A 27,178-nucleotide genomic window follows, 5' to 3' on the forward strand; every position below is an offset into this window, starting at 1 on the left:
TGACCAGACGTTTTGAATTGGTGAGATATCTGGAGAATGTGCTGATCAGGGCAGCAGTCGAACATTTACTGTATCCAGAAAGGCCCGTACAGGACCTGCAGTATGCCGTTGTGCATTAACCTGCTGAAATGTAGGGTTTCGCAGGGATCGAATGAAGGATAGAGCCACAGGTCGTAACACATCTGAAATGTAACATCCACTGTTCAAAGTGCCGTCAATGCGAACAAGAGGTGACCGAGACGTGTAACCAATGGCACCCCATACCATCACGCTGGGTGATACGCCAGTATGGCGACGACGAATACACGCTTCCAATGTGCGTTCACCGCGATGTCGCCAAACACGGATGCGACCACGATGATGCTGTAAACAGAACCTGGATTCATCCGAAAAGACGACCTTTTGCCATTCGTCACCCAGGTTCGTCGTTGAGTATACCATCGCAGGCGTTCCTGTCTGTGATGCAGCGTCAAGAGTAACCGCAGCCATGGTCTCCGAGCTGATAGTCCATGCTGCTGCAAACGTCGTCGAACTGTTCGTGCGGATGGTTTTTGTCTTGACTCAGGGATCGAGACGTGGCAGCACGATCCGTTACAGCCATTCGGATAAGATCCCTGTCATCTCGACTGCTAGTGATACGAGGCTGTTCGGATCCAGCACGGAGTTCCGTATTGCCCTCCTGAACCCACCGAATCCATATTCTGCTAACAGTCATTGGATCTAGACCAACGCGAGCAGCAATGTCGCGATACGATAAATCGTAATCGCGATAGGCTACGATCCATCCTTTATCAAAGTCGGAAACGTGATTGTACGACTTTCTTCTCCTTACACGAGGCATCACAACAACGTCTTACCAGGCAACGCCGGTCAACTGCTTTTTATGTATGAGTAATCGGTTGGAAACTTTCCTCATGTCAGCACGTTGTAGGTGTCGACACGATATACTTTAACCGCAATGGCACGCGAACAATTTACATAATTAGCCGTTTCGGAGACGATTTCACCATTGGTCCTTCTGGACGTCAGATAAATCCGTGTTTCCGCATTACGACCGTGACTGCGCTGTTTTCCGGATTCTCCAGCCATGATTTATATACCGTCCACAGCCAGTGCTGGCACCTGCCGTCTGTGCCGTCTGCTAACAGTAATTGGATCTTGACCAACGCGAGCAGCAATGTCGCGATGTGATAAACCGCAATCGCGATAGGCTACAATAGGCGATACTTTACGTCGAACATAGACGATGGTCGCATTAATGTGACTGGATCCTGTAGAATGTATAACAAACATATTAAAGAGACTACACTTGTCTGTCCTCTTCTGGTGTACTGCTATTGAGGATTGACAGAGGACATCAAAAAAGTTTAAAGAATGGTAGATCAGTAAACGGGATGGAGATTGCCAAGGATACAATACGAAGTTGAGGTGGTAATCACTGAAAGAATTTTTTTTTTTTTTTTTTTTTGCAGCAAGATCTTTTTTACGCAATTAAATTCATCAACTCTTCCTGAAAATGATAAAATACGAAGATTGTTCTGAAAGTAAGGAACGATCGGTCGTGAAATAGAAACCACAGTGGAAATCGAAACTGTTTTCTTTGTACACTTAGCTACACCTTCCAGGTACTTCTCTACGTAGTTGCCGCTCTGACTTAGACACTTGTCTGAGCGCTACACCAAATTACCAACAGCATCGTCATAGAAGGCAGCCGCCTGTGCTCTCCGATAATTCTCTACGCTGGTCTATAGTGCGTAGCCTGTGCCCAAGTGTTGTCTTCGTATCCAGCGTTTCATGTAAAGAGAGATGATACTCAGGACGAGCCAATTAGGGCTGGGTTGTGGGTGCTCGAACACTTCCCATCGAAAAGGCTGCAGAAGCGTCTTCACTGCGCCTGCAGAGTGCGGCTTAGAATTGCCATGAAGAAGGAAGTGCGTGGCAGTTGTGTCAGGTGGGCTGCATTCATTAAGGCGAAATCTCTCAGCGGCCCTCCTACTTGGCGGGAGACATTGTTGTTCTAGGCACCTTTACTCGCTCACAGTGCGGTCACAATTGAAAAGAGCATCTTGATGCAATCGACGGACATACTAGAGACACTGCCCAAAATATCTGTGAAAAGTCTCGTCGGATTTTCACAGTGGTTTCCTTTTAGCGACTGATAGTTCCTCACTTTCCAAATGGCCCTCGTATGTAGTAGATAGCCACTTACATGGGCAGAAATGACCATCCTAATGAAATAAAAGACTTCAGAGCTCTAACAGAAAGGTGTTCATTTTTCCCATATGATATTCGAGAGTGGAATAGTAGAGAAGATGTTTGGAAGTGTTCGCAAGCTCAGCCAAGCACGAATGTGTGAACTGGAGAGCTATCTTGTTGGTGTAGATGTAGATATCACTTTCCCCAAAACAACGCTACTAGTAACCAATCCTTCCAGAAGCACTCTACGCAGTTGCGACATCATTAACCACGAATGTCAATCACATCGAAAAAATGGTACAACAGATACTGTGGAAAGTATTTCAATCAAATGTTCAAGACGGTATTTGAAGACTCAAAATTTCAGAATAATTGTTTACCCTCACAGAATGATTTAGTTTCATTGCAGGGAAAAGAAAGCTGAAGTTTTATGGACATTTAGCGTGAATGGGCTACTGACTGTTAATTAAGAATGTCTCCAACGTCATAAACGAAATCCAAGAAACTGAAGTACATCGGCTAGTCGACTCCCAAAGAGGGTCAACAGGAAGTCACCTTTAGCCCACTGGCAACAACATGGATGAAATACAGACAGAAGGTCAGATTTCACAAGTTCGTGTCCAAACAGCTAACAGAAAGAAGGCTATAACTAAAGCATACATGGACATTAGGACTTCGACAGACACTTAGTGACAAGAAGAAGAAATTGCAGAAAGAAGAACAAGAAGACTCACGCTTCATCGGATTTTCACTGTCGTTTCCATTTCGCACCCGAAAAGCCGTCGTATCTATGTGTATTCATCTTAAACGTTTCTGTACTATCGTATTTTTCCTGCTGATGAGGGCATAGGTCAAATTAAGTTCAAAAATGGCTCTGTGCACTATGGGACTCAACTGCTGAGGTCATTAGTCCCCTAGAACTTAGAACTAGTTAAACCTAACTAACCTAAGGACACCACACACATCCATGCCCGAGGCAGGATTCGAACCTGCGACCGTAGCGGTCTTGCGGTTCCTGACTGCAGCGCCTTTAACCGCACGGCCACTTCGGCCGGCTCAAATTAAGTCCCAATATGAAAACACTTTAAGCGATTTAACAAGAAATAACGGCTTGTGGTGGTCTCTGAAAAACCAGTTTATAAATTTTAGCGAGGTCACTCAGTCGAGTAGCAACCAACATGGTTATAAATTGACGTAGTTGACTTAAGGAATTCCTCTCTGTAGGAATCTAAAACGTTGTTTGAAGGGGCTTAAAATGAGCATAAACATGAAATTAGGTTTTTACTTTGGTAGAAATGCTGTGGTACGCTGCACCACATGTTTCTTTCAATATCTTTATCATGAAAAAATAAATAAAAATGTACATAATGCACAGCACTGCAACGGAATACTTGTGGCTAGCAAACATACACAGATTCGAAGAGTATACTAAGTTTCGAAAGCAACACATTTAAGACAAGCAATCCGAAAGTCACTCATGAAAATAAAAAAGTATCAACAATCGAATATCCTTTTAGGACAGATTTTTTATCCTTCTTTGTATGTTATTATCTACAAACTGTCATCAGCCGATAGACAGAAACAAAGATTTGACAAAAGAAGTAATCCTACTAACGGAAGTGAGAGGATTGTAAGGAGATACCTAGCAAGAAAGAGATGCCTGGAAAAGTGGAAGCGAAAATACGGCTGATAAGAGGGCACCAAACTCGAAAAATTAATCTAGTCCAGAAGATTCATTAAAAAGATTATCTAATTGGTTTCGTCTACGTTTTTGATGATGATAATGATGTTTATTTGAGCACATGGCAGCCAGGGTTGTAAGACTAGCAATGAAATTTTTTGTGAAACGAGAGTGATTAAGTCGTACAACAACAAAAATTAAAATGTAACAGTACCCCAAAAACAACTATCAATCTCACACACACACACACACACACACACACACACACACACACACACACACACACACACACAGAGCCACACACAAACACGCACACACACGCACATTCCACACAAAAATACTAGAATCATGTTTATAATGAGTTCTGAAAGAGAAATTCAGTGGAACGATCTAATATTGTGCTATAGGTAAGTGCAGTTGGCTGATGTTTGAATTAGAATTGGAGGCTCCAGCTGTTCTGCAACACACCAAAACGTCCAGCCTAAAAGCTTAGGCTGGAGTTCAGATACTACATAAATTTTAAATTTTGTACCACATTCGTCATCAATAAAAAATAGAGGGCAGATTCCACCTTACATTTGCTTCTGCCCTCTCATCAAAAAGTAAGATGCAGCAGTTAAAGTGTAGTGTTCGCTTTAGTTGGTTGTTATCTGCTCGGGGCGGACGTCGTAAGACATCCGATGAAGTTCGTTGATGATCGATTAACTCAGTTTTTTTATTACAGAGGGTACGTAACCCTCTGCCCGAACACGCTGAGCTACCGTCCCGGCAACAGCTACCGGGGGTGGACAAATGTCGATCAGAGATAACTTTTATGTGAAAGAGAATTGTAAACGCAACGAAGAAATTCAATGCGTCGAAAATACTCATTTACGGAAAAAGTAAGTCGCTTGCTAGCTATCGTGCTTCATATAAGTGAACTTATAGAAAGGAATGGACAAAGTTTCAAAAGACTATGATACACGTTTAATCTCGAGTAGGAGACATTGACACGAATACATGAAGAAGATACAATTACGCCGAGGGTTAAAGCTGTCGTAATTGTCACGATACTTGAAACTAACAGAACTGTCGGTGCTAATTAACCGTGTGTGCGTGTGGCGCGATGTTTATAAAGTATTTAGCGAAAAGGAACAATAAAATTGTTCATCAAAAGTGGAAATTCAACGTGTGGCCTCCATCATTCTATGAATGTTTGGTAAATGCTCATCGAAAGTTAATGAACAGTGACTATTTAACTTGGAAGTAAATTCGTGGACTGTTAGTTGTGACAAGGAAGGTTTGGACATAATAATATTACGACGAAAGATAATTAAGACATTGTTAAAGAGTATCTGTGGATGTCGCGCCATATAGAGCGAACAATTTTACTTAGCAACGAACAAACAACGACCAATACGATCTGCAGTTGAACTTTCTCCTCGCTTTTGGTGATGTGGACGATGCGCATGAGGGAAGATTCATCAATTACTGCACTAAAGTGTTCACCGGGCACATAATAATTCAACTTGAAACCATAAGAGACAATCAGAGTGCGCAGTTCTCATTAATAAGGAAACTGTGCGGACTCGCAATCAAACTTTAATCATTACGCGAGGAACGATTTCTTCAGAGCATTTTTAAGATCTTGTCTCTCGTTAACTGACAGAGACATCCATCATCGCGCATCGCGTCTCGACTCCACCGACCGTGCTGTAGCAGTAACAGCTCCACGGCGTCGACAACACCAGCACGCGGCGGAGAGGGGACGTCAGAACTGGTAACAGGAAGTTGTTGATAAACAAATACAAATACAGATCAGCATGTAGTATACGAGATGGTGAAATGAGCTCTGCCTGAAACCAATAAAAAAAGCATCTTGGGGTAGCATATTGAGTTGGTGAGCTTAACAGAGGAGGGACTGTGGGGAGTAGGGGGAAGTAAGGAAAACCGTGGTAGGTGGAATGGAAGGCCCAGAGGGATAGCGCCGAGGTCAGGTGCCAAGCAGCGGAGAGGACCAGGCAGGGGGCGGGCCGGCCAATGGTTTCTCACCTGGCGACGGGGTGGAGCACTGCTTCTCGCTGCAAGACCACTCGCCCTCGGTGTTGCAGATGCACCAGTTGCAGCCGTCGAACGTGGCGTCTGCGGGTGAACAAGCTGCAACACGGGAATACGAGAAGAATGTTATATTGCTCGTGGCGGGCTTCTGGAGCTACAGCAGGATATGGCAGGGAGATCGTCCCTATTTTGATAAATCCGGGTCCTGCATTTATTTCTAAAAAAAATGGTTCAAATGGCTCTGATCACTATGGGACTTAACAGCTATGGTCATCAGTCCCCTAGAACTTAGAACTACTTAAACCTAACTAACCTAAGGACATCACACAACACCCACTCATCACGAGGCAGAGAAATTCTAAATTTAGAACTGGCTCTGGGTTGTTAGAAGTGGTCAGCTTTTGTTAAAACGCCCCATTCCCTGAGTCCTTGCAGTCCCCCCCCCCCCTCCTCGACTGTTCCCTCCCACGTCCTTCCCTCCCGGACTCTCTTCCGCGCCCCCCCCCCCCCCCGAGCGTCTCACCCACCTCTCCTCCCCACCCTCCCCTATTCCCTCCTCCCCTCCTTCTTCTCCTCCTCCCTTGTCTGTATACCCCTGGCAGATCCTCTCTGTTTGCTCATCGTCATCAGTGTACTACGTCAGTGTTGTGTCTGGTGCTGTTCTCCTGTACGTCAAGAGCTACGATTTTAATTGTGTCCTGGACTTGTACATAGTGTTATTGTCAGTGACTGTTATGTGCTCTTCCGTTTGTCGATACTTTTATGATCCAGTGTGTGGTTTTATTTTGTGTGCGCTCATTTATTACGGTTTTTATCTCCTTTATACAGTCGCCCCCTTTTTTTCTGTTCTCGTCCATGATGATATGTATCCCATATCGTCTCCTTTATGTTATTTTGAATGTCTTCTATTGTATGATGTATGTCTTTCGGATGATAAACAGCGCATATGCTCCTGCCAGCCCGCTCAAGATAGTCACTGAAATAAAAAACTAAAGAAAGAACCATAATGATGGGAGGGAGAAACGCTTGGCTCGAACTGATCGTAACAAGCAGTTAAGGCATGAAATGTATTCGCAGTTGCTAATGGGAGCAAAATAACTGATGATGGTCGAAGTAGAGAGGATATAAAATGTAGACTGGCAATGGCAAGGAAAGCGTTTCTGAAGAAGAGAAATATGTTAACATCGAGTATAGATTTAAGTGTCAGGAAGTCGTTTCTGAAAGTATTTGTATGGATTGTAGCCATGTATGGAAGTGAAACATGGACGATAAATATTTCGAACAAGAAGAGAATAGAAGCTCTCGAAATGTGATGCTACAGAAGAATGCTGAAGATTATATGGGTAGATCACATAACTAATGAGGAGGTATGAATAGAATTGGCGAGAAGAGGAGCTTGTGGCACAACTTGACTAGAAGAAGGGATCGGTTGGTAGGACATGTTCTGAGACATCAAGGGATCACCAATTTAGTATTGGAGGGCAGTGTTGGGGGTAAAAATCGTAGAGGGAGACCAAGAGATGAATACGCTAAGCAGATTCAGAAGGATGTAGGCTCCAGTACGTACTGGGAGATGAAGCAGCTTGCACAGGATAGAGTAGCATGGAGAGCTGCATCAAACCAGTCTCAGGACTGAAGACCACGACAACAACAACAATGGGAACAACCATCAGCTGTATAAGGGAATGACGACAATAAAAATTTGATAAAAACCATAAGCCAAAATCGTACGAAATATTTTTTGTTCAAGACAACCGGTATCAACAGTCTTTGCTGTCATATTCAGATGTGAAACTTTTTCTGTGGTAAATCATGTTCATTTTACGCTGAACGTCACGCACAAGACAAGTTTTATCCACTCAACATCTTGTTTTCCTACAAAAAAAGTTTACGACCTAAAGATGAGAGCTAAAAGTGTTGAAACGGTTTTCATTAATAAGAAACATTTTCTGAGATACCCTCATGATGAGAAAATTCAGTGAAAATTTGTAGCAGACCAGGGCTCCAACCCAGATATCCCACTTTACGCCTCAACCGCTTTGGTCACAACTCACGGCCAGACACGAACTTCCACATGCCGTCGTACCTGTGTCGCAACCGGTGCTCGTACAAACATGATTTAATTCCCGCACAGGAGAAAACATTTTAATAAATACGATGTTGCAATGCCCATGTTGTTGAAAAGAACGGTGCATTGTTCCTTCAGACATGCATGACATACGGAAGTTTGGAGCAGGTAGTGAGTCGTGCACGTTTAGCCAAAGCAGATAAAGCGACCACTGGCGTTAAGTGGGAAATCCGGATTTGAGTCCCAGTCCGGCACAAATCTTCACTGTCATCATTGCCCTATTGAAACACGTATGTAACATAGCAGCGATGGCGAGGCATTGTAGCATCTGTGACCAGAGAGTATGCGCTTGACCGCGCGAGTGTTGCGAGCGGTTCTCAGTCTGTCAGTCAGTCGTTGCGAGTCTGTAGCTTTGTCTAGTTGAGGGTAGTACTCTGTCAGTAGTCGTCGCGAGCAGTAGCTCTGTTCAGTGGCGTGCAGTACGCTAGTAGTCGTCATGCAGAGCGGTCGGTCAGTGGTAGCAGCCCAGTGGGGTTGCGTGATGTGGTCTGGCGACAACACTGGTCAAGATGCTGAATGAGGTATACTGTTAATTAAGATAATCATCGGATAATGTAAAGTTTAACTATTGTAACTAATTTTCAACAAGCGGCCCCAATAATAACTTTGATTTCAAAAGCAATTTTACATAAAATTTTCATTTGATTGAAGTAACTATTTCGTTCCACTTCCCTTAAACAAGAGTTTCAGTTTTCAATTAGATTACAAAAAAAAAGGGAATATTATTATTTGCAATGCAGTTCCTCCAAGCGGTGCGCAACAACAAGAGCAGAAATTTGACTAGGTGTTGCAATGAGGTAAGAATTTAATTTTGATTTTGCACAGGGCCAAAGACCGATATTTCGGTTTAATTGAATCATTATTATCACTGAGATTTTCTTATCACTGAATGGACTTTAATTTTTTATGAAGAACTTATACTTGAGTCAGATTGCGATTCTCACTTTTATTGTCATTAAATTTAATTGCAGGGAGGTTACGTTTGGCTCCCATTCATTTATTATTTCTGTCTTTAAAATTTCAGTGGAGAGGTTACACTTAGCGCAATGTCCATTGGCATTCATAAAAAATATTTCTGTCTTGTGTAAAATTTTTGTGGGGAGGTTACACTTGGCGACACCCAGTCCAGGATCGTATTTCGTTGAGAGTCTTTTGAACAACAGTCAGATATCTGCTCTTGTTTGCTTAGATATAATTAGGATTTGGCGCAACGCTTTTATTAATCTTGTGACTTTCTTTCTACAGGTCAACGGCAATTCGTTGCTCTGTTGTATTTGTGTGTTGCTTTTGCATTGTGCTTATTTATTTTGTGAATAATTTTGACTATTGTTAAAATGCCGCGAAAGACTGTGAATAGTGTATCGCGAGGTATTATGAATGAAATTACCGACCCAAACAACTTTACCGATAGGACATGTGACACGCAGTGTAATGATGACAATCCTGCGTTCACTAACAATCAGTGCATTCCAACCACTAATGATGACTTTTGTCTTAATGATGAACAAACGAACTCGGTTATGTCCTCTGTTGATTTGACGACAATTGATGACGCAGAACGCTCTATTGTAATGAGCGCTGCAGAGCATAACACACCCGATTTAGAAAATCCAAGTAATGTACAGACAAATTTGTCTAATGGAAATGAACAGGATACTGAAAGTACGACGGATTTATTTAATTCCGAAATAACGTCTGACAGTGTACATCCGACTGACAAACCTTTTTGTAAATCTCAGAATAACCAAATGGTTACAGTAAGCGAGAGAGTTCCAGATCCACCACTAAACAGCACAGAGAGTATAAACGCTAACTTTGGCTTTGAACAAATCATGGTAAGATTGCTACAACAACAGAGTGAAGATTTCAAACAACAATTTAGTGAACAGGTCAGACAACAGAATGAAAATTTCAGACAACTTAGGGAAGATAACAAACACTTAAATGAGAAACTAGACAATAATGACGAAAATCTCAAACAACTTAATAAAAAATTAGACGACAATTCCAGACAGCTTAGTGAACAAATTAGAGACGTTGCCGCGCAGTGCCATGACACTAAGGAACAGTTGCGCGCGGAAATTGAGGCTTGTTCAAAAAAAAATAGCGAAGAAATTAAGTCTGTTGCGCAGGAATTAAGAGAAATGCAAACAGCCGCAACAGAAACACTCAGAGACGAAATTAGCGGAGTCGCTAAACAATGCTCTGAAAAAGCTGCACAATTACGGGACGAGTTTAAAGCTATGACGGTAGAACTTTCGCGCACAGTGGACGCAAAGATAGACGCGAAATTCGAACAGCAGAACATTCAGATGAACGAGCGCTTTAATCAGCACATACAAAACAGTGATACGCGTTTCCGCAAATTTATTCAAGATCAAAACAAAGTAAAACGACAAGTCATGGAAACAATCACTGCACAAAGACAAGAGGACAAACGTAAAATATTCGCGAAAGCAAAGACGTATGTAGACAATAATATTACTACAGTGTCCGACAAAATTAATGCCATAGAACAATTGAACGCGGAATTAAGGGATGAAATTTCTGATCTTAAATCAAAAACAGATACACACACAGTAAATATTCAAACAGTGACAGACAGATTCGAACAATTAGAACTAACACAGGATTGCGATGTCATCAAAGCTGATGTTAAAAAACTGAGCGAAACTACGCGTAAGTTGCAAAAACAGATTAATGCGTCTGATTCTAAAACCGACGATCAGGTTAAAATACTGACTGAAAAATGTGATGAATTGGCCAGTCGTATTGATGTTATCGAAAATACTAATGACAATAAATCAGACGATACTGCACCGGTTTCATTTAACCAAACACCTGAATTTCAAAATTTACAGCAGACAATTAATGAGATCGATTCATCTAACAACACGTTACGTAGGAAGTTATCAAATTTACAACAAGAAGTAACAGAGATGAAAAACATTTCAGTTAATAACATGCCACAACAGACGCCACGTTGCGAGCATTTGTCAGAGTCACGCAGCGTGTATAATGTGAACAATTTACAGAGACTACGCGACTTAAAATCCGAAAAGCCACGCGACTTAAAATCTGAAAAGCTAAGCAACTTGAAATCCGAAATGACACAGACGAACAGTTTCACACACAAACCTGAACGTGTTATCAAACTGAGTGACGAGAACGTAGATTTCGAGCAATTTGCATTTGTAAGAAAATGTAAGGAATTTAATAATGACAGCGTACAGGTACACGATTTGCACTGTATACGACAATTTATCTTTGTACATTCACCGCTATTGCTTGTAATGCAGAAGCTAGCTTTGAACCAGATGCGACAATTTATTTTTGTATTTACAACGGCATTGCCTATAATGAAGAAACTAGAATTAGCATGCAGACAGCAATTTATTTCTGAATTTGTAGCGCCATTGCGTATAACACAAAAGCTAAAATGTATTTGCAGTGCGTAAATGACCTCAGGGGATTCATTACGCTTTAATGAATATGTGCCGTAGCGAGCATAGGGCCCCGAGCTGTAGTAGTGCTATTTCATCTTTAGTTTTCTGCACTGCTGCCTTTTCTTCTACTATCCTTTATATCTATCAAAACTGCTCTTCAACTATTGCTCTATCTAGGATTAAGAAAATGTACTGAAAACCCGATATGACAAAATTTTTAGCGAATGTGACAATTTTCATTAGGCACTCCAGAATCAGCGTAATTTTAATAACAGATAAAATCGTAATCATCAGTATGTATAAAATTTTGAGCAGTCGGAACCATATTTTTGTAACAATAGATGTTTTCCACCACAATAGCATGAAAGTCAGCCGCTTAGCATACGTAACCAACAATGCAGTCTACAAGGTCAACCAAACTTTAATGTTTCGCCGCGTGCACGTATAGTCCCAGCTCCAACAAATGGTAACGCATGGCAGCAAAGAAATAACTACGTACAGACAACACTCTATTTCAACTCGTATCGCAATACACCGTATAGAAATTACTATCATGACGGACGTAAAAAAAAAAAAATAACGAGCACAATTTTCAGCGTACACTTAATAACAGTCGATCTTATGAGCAGCAACAACATCAGCAACAACAAATAATCATGAATGAAACAGACAATAAGTGTCATACATAGCGTAACACGTCAGTAAGAAATAACAGAACAGTTCACATAGTGGATATGCCACAACATTCTCCCGTAAATAATAACATGTACGATAAATTTTAACCAGATAGAGCTCAGATTGCATATTACAGTAACGCAAACATTACTTTTGACACGCAGAATTTTGCTCACGAGAAAGTTATTTGAAACATGCTCTGTTGAATGCTCCACTTTTATCGCACCCAGATCTTACCAGAAATTTTTCCATTGCCACTGACAGTTCCAACACGGCTTTAGGCGTACACATTTTCCAGGAAATTGAAGAAGATGGCTCTACAGTAATCAAAAACATCGCATTTGCAAGTCGCATTCTGTCACCTGCTGAGCGAAATTATTCTGTTACAGAACTTGAAACATTATGTGTTGTATGGGCTTTTACGAGATTTAGGCACTTTCTTTATGGCAGACATACCACCGTTTACACAGACCACAGAGCAATACAATTTTTACTTTCGGCTAAATTCACTCACGACAGGTTAAGTAGATGGAAACTATATTTACAAGAATTTAATTTTACGATTGTTCACATTCCCGGCACACAAAATGTTATAGCAGACGCACTATCGCGTTCTCTCGGCAACAATCAGCAAGACGTAGCAACCAACTTCTGCAAAACAAATTTCAGTGTCATGTACATTCAGCAAGTCGCATTTGAAAACTTTATTTTATCGTCACTACAGGACATAGCGCAAGAGCAAAATAAGGACAATGTGTGGAAAGAAATTAAACACCTTTGGCAAGATAAGAATAATGTTACGATTAGAAACCATTACACTGTGCGTAATGACATTCTGTTTCGCCGCTCTCATCCTGACAGCAACAATTGGTTATTATGCATTCCTGACGAACTGGTTAACAAATTAATCTGGTACACTCATTTAAGTTACGCACATTACGGAGCACGAAAATGTTTTCTTATACTGAGACAGAACTCTTATTTTACTAACATGGAGAAACGTATACGACGAGTTTTTGGCGTCTTGTAAAATTTGCCAGAAAGCTAAATCAGACACCACTTCACATATTCCTCCATTATATCCCATTATACCTGTTAAATTAAGACACATGGCCGCAGTAGATATTTTTGGTCCGATTCCGAGAACTAACAGAGGTTTTTGCTACATCTTTGTCGCTGTTGAGCTCACTTCAAAATTTGTTACTTTCACTCCGTTACGTAAAGCTACTGCTAAAACTGTTTCGAAAGCATTTGTAAAACATTTTCTATTTCATGTAGGGCATGTGATGAAAGTAATTTCTGACAATGGATCTCAATTTCGTAGTAGCGTATGGACACGCATGTTACGAGCCAGAAACATTTCTCCGATCTATATATCCAAGTACCATGCTTCTTCGAACCCCTGTGAAAGATTAATGAAAGAAATTGGTAAGCTGTGCCGAATATACTGCCACAAAAAACATATTGATTGGGATACACACATACTCTCATTCCAAGATGTAATTAATTCCATTCCAAATGAATCCACTATGCTATCTCCGTCTATTATACTGAAAAACGTTGAACCACCGAACAAAATTAAAGAATTAGTAAACTTCCCTAAATGTCGTCGACTAAGACACCACGAAATAATTGACATTGCGCTGAACAACATCAAACGTGCCGCAGAGCGCCGGAGAAGACAGCAAAAACAGGTTTGTAGACGCCGAGACTTTCACATTGGACAGAAAATATTAGTACGTACACATTATTTATCCAGTAAATTAAAAGGTAAGTGCAGTAAATTTGAACTTTTATACGCAGGTCCATATCGGATTCGCAGCATCCCTCACCCCAATGTTGTACACGTTGAAACTTTGAGAACTAGAAAATCGAAAGGCAACCACCATATCTCAAACATTAAACCGTTTATTGAATGAAGACACTTTATGATTCAACACACTATGATGTTATTTATTAATGCAATTATTTCACTTGACTAATTACTGATGATTATCGTATTTTTTTCTTGGCAAGTGCCCGGCAAGGTAAGGTTAGCAGGTCGCTTTTCTTGTCGTTACACATCAGATCGTGCACATTTTCCACTTTTTTTGTGTATATGATTGTATTCCAGTTTTGTTTATATGCACTGTGAAATAGTTAAGATATAACACACCTGTTGACTTTGACATTTTTTGCCTTATGACATCTCAACATCGTGACTGTTTTACATTTTTGCTGCTGCATTGTGATATTATCTGTACATTTTGCCTCTGAACACTGTCAATGCCTTTGACATATTACGTTTTCTGTCATGTTATGCTGTATGGTTAATTATGTTACCATAAACCAGTCATTATTTAGTGGGTATATGATTTAAATGCAGGACATTAATCTTTGTTCATCAATTTCAGAAAGAAATGATGCGTGTAAGAAAAAAATTCAACAGAAATGGAATTTCACCTACGGAATAAACAAAAGAAGATGCAATAACTTTATGAGGAAGAGTAAATGGATCAGGATTAATAAGCATTAACAAGAATATACTATACTCATCGTAGAATAGCAGTCTTAACTAATTATTTCTTTCAGAATACAAGGTGATTGATGCAGGCTGTCAGACTGAACTACACATCTTAGTTTTAGTGATGAAATATGCTAGAGATAAGGAATAGTTGTATAATGAGTAATGAAGTGATTTTTTGCAGATGATAATGAATACTGATGAATAATGATGAAGGATATGGTATTATGAATAATGAAGTTTTTATTTACAGGTGATGATAATAGTGAAGTTATGATGATATGGATAATGAAGTGATTGATAATGAAGTTTTTTCTTTACAGATGAGGATAATGTTGGAGTTTTATATTTATGCTATGTAGTTATTTAAGTATTTGTTGCAGTTTGTTTTGACAGTAGGTGTTATATTGCATAGTAGGATGACGGAAAGTTTTGGAAAGGACAGCTATGGAACACATTTTATACACATTTCACTACCTGTTAATTCGAAGTTCACTACTTTTCAGCATAGTGTGCGTTTCTTCTTTCAGGTCAATAATCCATTTTGTATTTTTTCCAGGAGATGCTTGTCATGATACTTACTAAAACTGTTACTTATTATACCTGTTCTAGTACTTGCATTTTTATTTTTTTTACCCATTTGTGTCTATCATTTATAAATGTAATCACATATACTGCCATGTTACATAACCTTGCTACAGCTGACTCATGACGAATGACGTTACCTATCCTCTTTTGCAGCAATAGGTCAAAAGCAAAAAGTGTTATGCCTCAGCAATTAATTATCGATCCCAACGCAATGCATTGCTAACAAAAAAAATGTATTAACAGTCCCAAATAGTGATACCAGTTTGAGAAAATTCTGAATAATACTGATTAGCTCTGAATAGTATGTCACTTGAGTAATGACTTCTTAATGAGACAACAAAAATACACATATATATAAAATAATGCTTAGTAACTGGCTAGTAATTGCCACTGTTATTGTAATGAGACTACTTATAATCCCCATGATTATTAATGCTATGACTATAATTAACTGATTTTTAATAATGACTTCGTAATGATCTGAATAATACTGAATGAGGAACAATGCTTTATACTATTCGATACCTGATGGTCACTGAGTGCCAATAATTAATGTCACTTAATGAATTGTTATTAATTATGCCATTAATTAGCTCTTGTTTTCAATCTTCATACTTTGTAACTGGAAAAGAATGCGATTGTTTCATGATGCTTTGTAATTAGGAGAAGGTTAATGATTAATACAATATTGGAAGACAAATGATTAATTAATTATGCTATACTTTATAACTGGAAATGAATGCGATTGTTTCATAATGCTTTGTAATTAGAAGGCTAATGATTCTTACTATATTGAAATGACAAATGATTAATTAACTATGCTTTATAATTGGAAATGAATGTGACTGTTTCATAATGCTTTGTAATTAGAAGGCTAATGATTCTTACTATTGAAATGACAAATGATTAATTAACTATGCCATACTTTGTAACTGGAAAATAATGTGATTGTTTCATGATGCTTTGTAATTAGGAGAAGGTTAATGATTAATACAATATTGAAATGACAAATGATTAATTAACTATGCTTTATAATTGGAAATGAATGTGACTGTTTAATAATGCTTTGTAATTAGGAAAAAACTAATGATTATTACTATTGAAATGACAAATGATTAATTAACTATGCCATACTTTGTAACTGGAAAGGAATGCGATTATTTAATAATGCTTTGTAACTAGGAAAAGAAGATTACTGATTCTATGTAAAACAATGAATGAACATTTTTCTGTAATACTACATACATGGTACAGAAATGTTCAATAACTGGGCTATGAATGCCGCAAACTACTACTGTAATTGACAATATTATGTGACTTAATGTCCTTCACCTCATGAGCTAACTACCCTGAATTACTGCGATGTCCATTTGTCCTGTTTATCCTAGTGATCATGGAGCACTATCTTTGGTTTTGCACTAATTCTACGGTGGTGTGCCTTGTAAGAGCGTGGTGTTGACACGACATGCTGTCCACCACCGTGAGCGATGAAGACGTTATTATGGTCCCACTGTTTGGTGTACCTAATATACTGCCAAAATAAAAAAAAAAAAAAATGGAATATTACTACGACAGTTCAGTGTCTTGGCTACGCTGATAAATTCTGAGGGGAAAAGAACTTCAAGTTGTGTCACTTGGTGTTGTACTTCTGTGGAAAGATATGGACTTTCAAAACAGCTGTGTGCAATCTAAAGTGCTACAACCATGATGCAATCCTTCCCTTTCCTATCCTAATTCTTGTCACATAGTGAAAATCATTTTTGCTAACATTATTTATGTTCATGGCTATACATTTTTTCAATTCGCTAAACTCCAGTGCGAGTACACTTATGTCACTGGTCGACATGATTTTTTTTGCTATTATGTTTATTTATTGCCAAAATGCTAAAGACATTTTTTTTTATTTGTTCTGAAGTACAGTATATGTGCACTTTTGTCTTTTATATTGTATATACATTTTTTATTTTCTGAACTACTGTGCATGTGCACTTCTGTTAGGTGTTAATATGTTTTCTACTGAACTTCAGTCCCTGTACACTTTTCTCATTTTTCAATATGATTTCTACTGTTCTGTATATTCAATACTTTAATGCGAATGCACTTATGTCATTTGTTACTAATTGTACATACATTTCATCAATTACTGATATGTTCTCAACTGCAGTGCATGTGCACTCATGTCACTTGTCAACATAATATTTTGCCAGTCTGTTTATTTGTTCTGAATATGCTAAAGAATTTTTTTCAGTGCCTGTGCACTTTGTTATCTGTCAAATAATTTGTATATACATTTTTCTGATTTGCTACTATGTTTTGTACTCACATTTTGTCTTTGTCTGATATATTTTGTACTTAGTGCGTGTGCACAACATTTAAATATTCTGTAAGTTGTAGAATTTTGTTAATTAAAGAAAAATTTTGCCGCGCTTGGCAAGTCCAAATGACTCACCATCGCTGCCAAATTTTTGCCCCCCCAGTGGAGGGTTATGAAACACGTATGTAACATAGCAGCGATGGCGAGGCATTGTAGCATCTGTGACCAGAGAGTATGCGCTTGACCGCGCGAGTGTTGCGAGCGGTTCTCAGTCTGTCAGTCAGTCGTTGCGAGTCTGTAGCTCTGTCTAGTTGAGGGTAGTACTCTGTCAGTAGTCGTCGCGAGCAGTAGCTCTGTTCAGTGGCGTGCAGTACGCTAGTAGTCGTCATGCAGAGCGGTCGGTCAGTGGTAGCAGCCCAGTGGGGTTGCGTGATGTGGTCTGGCGACAACACTGGTCAAGATGCTGAATGAGGTATACTGTTAATTAAGATAATCATCGGATAATGTAAAGTTTAACTATTGTAACTAATTTTCAACAAGCGCCCCCAATAATAACTTTGATTTCAAAAGCAATTTTACATAAAATTTTCATTTGATTGAAGTAACTATTTCGTTCCACTTCCCTTAAACAAAAGTTTCAGTTTTCAATTAGATTACAAAAAAAAAAGGGAATATTATTATTTGCAATGCAGTTCCTCCAAGCGGTGCGCAACAACAAGAGCAGAAATTTGACTAGGTGTTGCAATGAGGTAAGAATTTAATTTTGATTTTGCACAGGGCCAAAGACCGATATTTCGGTTTAATTGAATCATTATTATCACTGAGATTTTCTTATCACTGAATGGACTTATACTTGAGTCAGATTGCGATTCTCACTTTTATTGTCATTAAATTTAATTGCAGGGAGGTTACGTTTGGCTCCCATTCATTTATTATTTCTGTCTTTAAAATTTCAGTGGAGAGGTTACACTTAGCGCAATGTCCATTGCCATTAGCATTCCATAAATAATATTGTCATTTATTATAAATTACGGTGGGGAGGTTACACTATGGCTGTTCATATCCGTCACTGCGAATACATTTCATATATTTCATAACCCCTCTAATTACTGCAGTGCCTGTTCCTTCGGACATTCATGCATGCACCGAGGGAGCATTGCTTGGTCCTCCTTACGAACACACGCACTGCAATATCGAAAGTAGTTAATGTCTGTTGAGCGATCGCCGTATAGTTTCCGCCTGGCAACTGCGACCAGGACACGCTTATAACAGAAGGGAGCAACTTAACGAGTGGTGGGACAATACCGAGGCCGCAGAGGAACATAAAGTGGACACAGAACTTTGTAATGCGGCAGCCTGTTAAACTTCATAATCAATGGAAGTAAAATGAACCAAATGACAGCTGTAATTGGTAATTTCCTAACTGTCACAACTGGTTTCGCTGCATTAAAACAGCATCGTCAGGTGAATTACATAAGAAAGAAAGCACCCCATGTAATACATATGATCAACATACTACAAGAATCTTTTAAAAACTCTTGCAGTAGCCACAGGGTATGTAGAGAGAATCTTTTAATTTTTTAAACTAAAATTATTGAGAATTTTAAGAAAGTACATCATTTAATATTTTTATAGATCCTTTGTAAAGCATTTAAACAGACAGTAAAAATAAAAATTAAGACGCGCTTGCAACAAGGTCACATTAGCACACGAAGATGCCCCCAAAGTCCGTAGTCAAAAATCATATCCCTGAAGATGGGAAGTTATCAGAATAAATAAAACAGGACATCGGGGCCAAATAGTGCGAAGATGCACTACGGGAAAAATGAGTGAAAACAAAAAACACAAATACGGAAAGACAAAAATTGGGGCCTCCAGCCGACCTAAATAACCACCCTCCCTCCCCCCCCCCATACCTTGACGCTTTCTCACACCGCCCCCTTCCCTCTTCACTCATCCTCATGAAATAAGTGACCAAGGAATAGAAAAGCAACTGGAATCACTCAATAGAGGAAAGTCCACTGGACCTGACGGGATACCAATTCGATTCTACACAGAGTACGCGAAAGAACTTGCCCCCCTTCTAACAGCCGTGTACCGCAAGTCTCTAGAGGAACGGAGGGTTCCAAATGATTGGAAAAGAGCACAGGTAGTCACAGTCTTCAAGAAGGGTCGTCGAGCAGTTGCGCAAAACTATAGACCTATATCTCTGACGTCGATCTGTTGTAGAATTTTAGAACATGTTTTTTGCTCGAGTATCATGTCGTTTCTAGAAACCCAGAATCTACTATGTAGGAATCAACATGGATTCCGGAAACAGCGATCGTGTGAGACGCAACTCGCTTTATTTGTTCATGAGACCCAGAAAATATTAGATACAGGCTCCCAGGTAGATGCTATTTTTCTTGACTTCCGGAAGGCGTTCGATACAGTTCCGCACTGTCGCCTGATAAACAAAGTAAGAGCCTACGGAATATCAGACCAGCTGTGTGGCTGGATTGAAGAGTTTTTAGCAAATAGAACACAGCATGTTGTTATCAATGGCTCTGAGCACTATGGGACTTAACATCTATGGTCATCAGTCCCCTAGAACTTAGAACTACTTAAACCTAACTAACCTAAGGACAACACACAACACCCAGCCATCACGAGGCAGAGAAAATCCCTGACCCCGCCGGGAATCGAACCCGGGAACCCGGGCGTGGGAAGCGAGAACGCTACCGCACGACCACGAGACGCGGGCGTTGTTATCAATGGAGAGACGTCTACAGACGTTAAAGTAACCTCTGGCGTGCCACAGAGGAGTGTTATGGGACCATTGCTTTTCACAATATATATAAATGACCTAGTAGATAGTGTCGGAAGTTCCATGCGGCTTTTCGCGGATGATGCTGTAGTATACAGAGAAGTTGCAGCATTAGAAAATTGTAGCGAAATGCAGGAAGATCTGCAGCGGATAAGGACTTGGTGCAGGGAGTGGCAACTGTCCCTTAACATAGACAAATGTAATGTATTGCGAGTACATAGAAAGAAGGATCCTTTATTGTATGATTATATGATAGCGGAACAAACACTGGTAGCAGTTACTTCTGTAAAATATCGGGGAGTATGCGTGCGGAACGATTTGAAGTGGAATGATCATATAAAATTAATTGTTGGTAAGGCGGGTACCAGGTTGAGATTCATTGGGAGAGTACTTAGAAAATGTAGTCCATCAACAAAGGAGGTGGCTTACAAAACTCTCGTTCGACCTATACTTGAGTATTGCTCATCAGTGTGGGATCCGTACCAGATCGGTTTGACGGAGGAGATAGAGAAGATCCAAAGAAGAGCGGCGCGTTTCGTCACAGGGTTATTTGGTAACCGTGATAGCGTTACGGAGATGTTTAATAAACTCAAGTGGCAGACTCTGCAAGAGAGGCGCTCTGCATCGCGGTGTAGATTGCTCGCCAGGTTTCGAGAGGGTGCGTTTCTGGATGAGGTATCGAATATATTGCTTCCCCTTACTTATACCTCCCGAGGAGATCACGAATGTAAAATTAGAGAGATTAGAGCGCGCACGGAGGCTTTCAGACAGTCGTTCTTCCCGCGAACCATACGCGACAGGAACAGGAAAGGGAGGTAATGACAGTGGCACGTAAAATGCCCTCCGCCACACACCTTTGGGTGGCTTGCGGAGTATAAATGTAGATGTAGATCACTATGAATAAATGTCAAGACTAAGCTTCATTGAGCGAAAAGCCGATAAGCATACCCGCTTCGAATCATGAAATGCAGGACACAAAATTAAAACCACAACATACTGATACAGTTATTGACACGTTAAAAACTTTTAGGCAAGCGTACCATAGTAAATGAAAGGTCACCTAACCATGACAGAATTTTAAGATAATAAGATAGCAAAGGATAAAGGCAACTTGAAATAACATGAAACGTGAATCTGCCGGCCGCGGTGGTCTCGCGGTTCTAGGCGCTCAGTACGGAACCGCGCGACTGCTACGCTCGCAAGTTCGAATCCTGCCTCGGACATGGATGTGTGTGATGTCCTTAGGTTAGTTCTAGTTCTAGGGGACTGATGACCACAGATGTTAAGTCCCATAGTGCTCAGAGCCATTTTTTGAAACGTGAATCTATACATACCGTGTGGCGGTTGCAAGGATTTTTAAAAGATTCTTATAGTATTTTGATCATATATGTTACATGGGATTCTTTCCTCCTTATGTTGTTCACCTGTGTATGTTGTTTCAATGCAGCGAAACCAGTTGTGACAGTTAGGAAATCACCAATTACAGCTGTCTTGGAGTTCACTTTACTTCTATTCATTATGAAGTTCAAGTGGGGTTTGAATGCAAGTAAATATGAACAGGCATGTACAAGGTTGGAAATGGTTTCCACTGAGCAGGTACGGAGAGGGCGTACGGAGAATGAGAAGATTAGAGCGGCCGAGTTTTACCGGCAGGGCATGTACAGGCAGCCGCAGGGCAGCCGCGCTGGACTGAAGAGAGGTGAGCCGTAAGTAGCGTGTATGGATGGCTAACTAAAAATAACTGATGACAATAGAAGTAGAGATGATATGTATTATAGACTGGCAATGGCAAGACAAGCGTTTCTGAAGAAGAGAAATATTTTAACATCGAGTACAGATTTAAGTGTAAGGAAGTATTTGTGGAGTGTAGCCATGTGTGGAAGGGAAGCATTAGCAGTTTAGACAAGAAGAGAATAGAAGATTTTGAAATGTGGTGCCAGAGAAGAATGCTGAAGATTAGATCACGTAGCAAATGAGCAGCTACTGAATAGAATTGATGAGAAAAGAAATCTGTGGCACAACCTGAATGGATGAAGAGATCAGTTGGTATCAGACATTCTGAAATATCAAGGGATCACCGATTTAGTATTGAAGGGAAGCGTGGACGGTAAAAATCGTAGAGGGAGACCAAGAGATGAATACAGTAAGCAGATTCAGACGGATGTAGGTTGCAGTAGTTACTCGGAGATGAAGAGGCTTGCACAGGATAGAGTTGTATGGAGAGCTGCAGCAAACCAGTCTCAGGACTGAAGACCGCAACAACAACAACGACAGAAATGGCACACTCTTTAATAACCCGACATGAGGCCAGGAAGACTGGTGCAGTAAATGGAAGAGCATTAAGTCAATCAACAGACAGTTTTAGACACGGCTGTTTCTCAGCAACCGTATACAATTTTGAAAACATAGGAATTATACAGCAACCGTTTGCCAGTAATTGTTTGGTTCAAATGGTTCAAATGGCTCTAAGTACTATGGGACTTAACATCTGAAGTCATCAGTCCCTAGACTTAGAACTACTTATACCTAACTAACCTAAGGAAATCACACACATCCATGCCCGAGGCAGGATTCCAACCTGCGACCATAGCAGCAGCGAGGTTCCGGACTGAAGCGCCTATAACGGCTCGACCACAACGGCCGGCAACTGTTTGGTACGATTGACCTAAGTTTCGACACCTACTAAGGGTGTCTTAATCGGAATGAAATTTTGAGAAACCGTAAAATTGTATTGCGAGAAAGCAATGCTCAGCATTTAGAGCAGCTATGCTCGACTCACAAACAGAATGCAATACATTATACAAGAAATTACCAACTGTAAACAGAAACATATTTACAATCAACCCATTCATTCCACCACAAATGGTTCAAATAGCTCTGAGCACTATGGGACTTAACATCTGAGGTCGTCAGTCCCCCAGAACTTAGAACTACTTAAACCTAACTAACCTAAGGACATGACACACATCCATGCCCGAGGCAAGATTCGAACCTGCGACCGTAGCGGTCGCGCTGTTCCATACTGTAGCGCCTAGAACCGCTCGGTCACTCCGTCCGGCCCCACCACAAATGCTCACTTTTACTGAGTAATAAATAATTGTAGGAATCAAAATAAACCACATGCCCGTAATAGCATTGTACAGTAGTCATCATTGCGAGGAACAACCAGTATTATATTACTGTTAAACATTCTATAATATTAAGTTTATATGTTTAAGGGGGTCGAACTATACAGTTCTCCACACTTACACTGACAAAATGAAGCGTATCTAGTTATTCGTGAATCGATTTATTAATCTAGGATCAACGTTGATTTACTATGTATGATGGTGCGCTAGAAGCACAAATACGTCGATGCTAATGACATATGTGATTGGAAATGAGAAAAAAATGATGTCAGGAGACACCTCATGATGTAACATGTCAATTGGAATATGTATTAGTTATAGAATCATTAGCGTAGGAATAACGGTCAATCTGCATAAAAGTCAAAATGTTGTACAAAGTCGACAGTTTGCTGGGGAGCAGCCCGAGTTCTCATTGGCTGATGTGTCACGATGTTGGGGGAAGCTGGTGGTGGCAGAGGTACTCTTGGGAGCAGGAGGGACGGAGAAAAAGTAAGAACAGGATGTCGATCGAGAAAGAGAGACTCTAGATTTGAGCCATCGAAGAGTAAGGCTGAGTGGCGCGATTTTATTTGTGTAGAAACACTCCGGGTTTCTTATCGGGTCTTGGTTAAGAGCATCTAAGAATAAGGGTGAAGCGAATGTATTGAGAACACGTCGCGGCTGGGTCTTAGAGGGGATTCTGTCATCCTTCGCGTCACATTAGATAATTCAGGGGCTGCTGATATATTTCAATAATTAACTTTATTCACACGTAAGACTGCTTGTAGAACTACCATTCGGTAAGAGTTTAGAAGTAACTGAAAAATCATCTGTTCTTAAAAGTTAAATCTTTGGTGTTGCCAATATTTGTTACAAATGTTTCCCTGTTTGTTTATGTTCATTAATGTATGATTCGTGTAACTAGTCTACCCTGAATTATTCGACTGCAGTACCACTTTCTAATACATTATTTGCTAATACAGCAACAGGACGTAAAGGAGAATGCGTACAGCTCAGCCCTAGGACTTTTTTGAGCCAAGCTTTATTCAGAGCCGTACATTTGCCCCTCTGTCACATTTAAGGTGCCTCCTTCTTTTAACACAATTAGGAGCTGCCTTAGTGGACTGGCATACTCTGAAGCTGAGGTTGCACTGCCACAGTCCCCAGAAAAAAATGTAATATTTTTTTTCATGCTGATACCCGATGGAGGAAACTTTTCATACTATGCCTTTGCCGCCGTCTCAGAAATTTTCTTAATATCCCCAGCTCTCCGAGTTGTACTCGCCGAACGAAAGATCTCTAAGTAAATTCGACAACTTAACACAACAGCTTTATATACAAAAAACCTTTCACAGCTAAGTAATTAAAAAAATATTAAGACAAAGACTAGTGAGTAGTCAGAATCCTAAAGTTTATTAAAATTCTATTTTTAACTCAAAATTATTTGAACGTCTTTGTAAGGGCATAAACAAACACATCAATAATTATTATTTCAATGTGAAGTCAGTTGGCTATCAGAGACTAACGTGCTAACTCATTACTTTTTCTTGAGATAAGTAATAGTGGTCTGTATAACGAAAGAGCCTGCATCTATAATATAAATGTTCATGCGTATAATCTCATCCTGTTTCCATTCCTCGCACATGTCCTCACTTTAAAACCGACATCTAAATGGAGAATAAGTAACAGCGCTGGAAGTGAAAGAAAAAACTGAAGCACTGATAAAATTAGATCTGAGGGAACTATTTTTGTCAAGTACCAGTCTCCATAATTTACTAGTGTAATGTTCAACATCAACCCTGTTAATAGCTAGTCTGCGTAGAAATGTAGCTACAAACGCAAAAGTTTTCAAGAAAACCCAGATCGTTATTCATGTAACGTTTCTATTAGTGATCGGATTTCTGTCGACGTGAGTGAAGAATTGACATCTGTAGGTTAAGAGAGCTCGTTAGAATTACCAACAGACGTGGATGTAAAATGTACGTTCAGTGACCAAAACATTGCGTAGTTTGGCTGGCTCTGAGCACTATGGGACTTAACATCTATGGCCATCAGTCCCCTAGAACTTAGAACTACTTAAACCTAACTAACCTAAGGACAGCACACAACACCCTGCCATCACGAGGCAGAGAAAATCCCTGACCCCGCCGGGAATCGAACCCGGGAACCCGGGCGTGGGAAGCGAGAACGCTACCGCACGACCACGAGATGCGGGCATTGCGTAGTGTCGAGTTCCTCTACGTGATGATTATTGTGCATTATAAGTTGTGACGCAATTTGTCACTGCATAGTTCTGTGAAGCAGCGTTCTCCGAATTAGTTTACAACAGTAATAAACACAGAAACGGAATATAAAATGTCCAGGAATGATCTGAGGTTACAGCTGTCAATAATTTAATCTGCTGTTTACAATGTTGATACCTTGATGAAAAATCCAGGGTTCTCACTAATTTGTTTATTTTATCCTTGGTGACTCCATAAAACCGCGGCTGTTTTTGAGAATATGAGCCGTGAAGAAAGCTGTAACCAGCAACATCATTTTTGAAATAATAATTCTTCTTTCTACATAAAGTGTTTCGAACCCAGGTCCCCCGTCAAACGGCAGCGAGGATCTAGACAAAAATTTCACATTTATATCGTGAGACCAAGATGTTGTGTTTGAATTACGACAACGAGGTCAAATTCTCTGAAGTCTGACATGACACACATCAAAGGACGTCGCAATTTACGATGAACACATTTTTATCAATATAATAGTGTATGGTTGTGTTCGCTGTATTGTAGTAGTTCGAGTAATGAATATTTTTGTGAGGTAAGTGATTCATGAAACTTATAGGTTATTGTTAGTCAGGGCCACTCTTTTGTAGGTATTATTGAAAGTTAGATTGCGTTGCGCGAAAAATATTGTGTGTCATTTTAGTGATGATCAGAATAATAAAGAGAGAAATGTCTGAGTACGTTCAGTTTTACTCAGCTGTCTTTGTATCATATAACGTAGAAGTTTACCAGCACAGTAATTCATAATTTTTCTAAGGGGACGTTTCAACAGGTCACTGATGGCTCAGCTGGTAGAGCATTTGCCCGCGAAAGTCAAATCTCCCGATTTCGAGTCCTGCTCTAGCGCGCAGTTTTAATTTAGCCAAAAGTTTTACAGCAGCACGCACTCCACTGCAGTGTGCAAATTCATTCTGGAAACAGTCGCTCAGGCTGTGGCTAAGCCATGTCTCAGGAACGTCCTTTCCTCCAGGAATGCTAGTCCCACAAGTTTCGCAGAACTTCGGTGAAGTCTGGAAGGCAGGAGATGAATTACTAGGGGAGTAAACCTGCGAGGACGTGTCCTGAGGCATGTTCGGTTAGCTCAATGGGCAGAGCACTTGCCCCTGAAGTCCAAGTCGCTGGGTTCGAGTCCCGATCCGGTACACAGTTGTAATCTTTCAGGCAGTTTCAGTGCGGAACTGCATGGAACGCCTTCTGGAAGTCGAGGAACATGGCAGTGGCCTGCGTCTCGTGGACGAAGAGAACGACGCGTGTTCCACACGATCGTTGTTTTCGGGACCTGTGGTGATCCCTGCAAAGGAGATTTTGAGCTCCAGTAACCTTGTAGTAAGCGAAATAAAGTGGGTTCCCAAGATCTACAACGTCAGCGATGTAGGCCTATGGGTTTGCAAATTTCTTCGACGACACTTATCGAAAATGGG

The 27,178-nt window shown here is 40.2% G+C and overlaps 1 protein-coding gene across 1 annotated transcript in view; it reads right to left on the reverse strand.

Moving 5' to 3' along the window:
- LOC126438120 (serine protease inhibitor 3-like) overlaps nt 1-27,178 on the reverse strand; it is a 46,454-nt gene that overhangs the window by 3,382 nt on the left and 15,894 nt on the right. The window contains exon 2 of the mRNA XM_050090488.1: nt 5,909-6,013. Within this exon, the coding sequence (XP_049946445.1) occupies nt 5,909-6,013 (105 nt within the window). The remainder of the gene's footprint in view (nt 1-5,908; nt 6,014-27,178) is intronic.

Source organism: Schistocerca serialis, unplaced genomic scaffold (genome assembly GCF_023864345.2).
Source record: "Schistocerca serialis cubense isolate TAMUIC-IGC-003099 unplaced genomic scaffold, iqSchSeri2.2 HiC_scaffold_1260, whole genome shotgun sequence".
In the NCBI taxonomy this organism is placed as follows: domain Eukaryota; kingdom Metazoa; phylum Arthropoda; class Insecta; order Orthoptera; family Acrididae; genus Schistocerca; species Schistocerca serialis.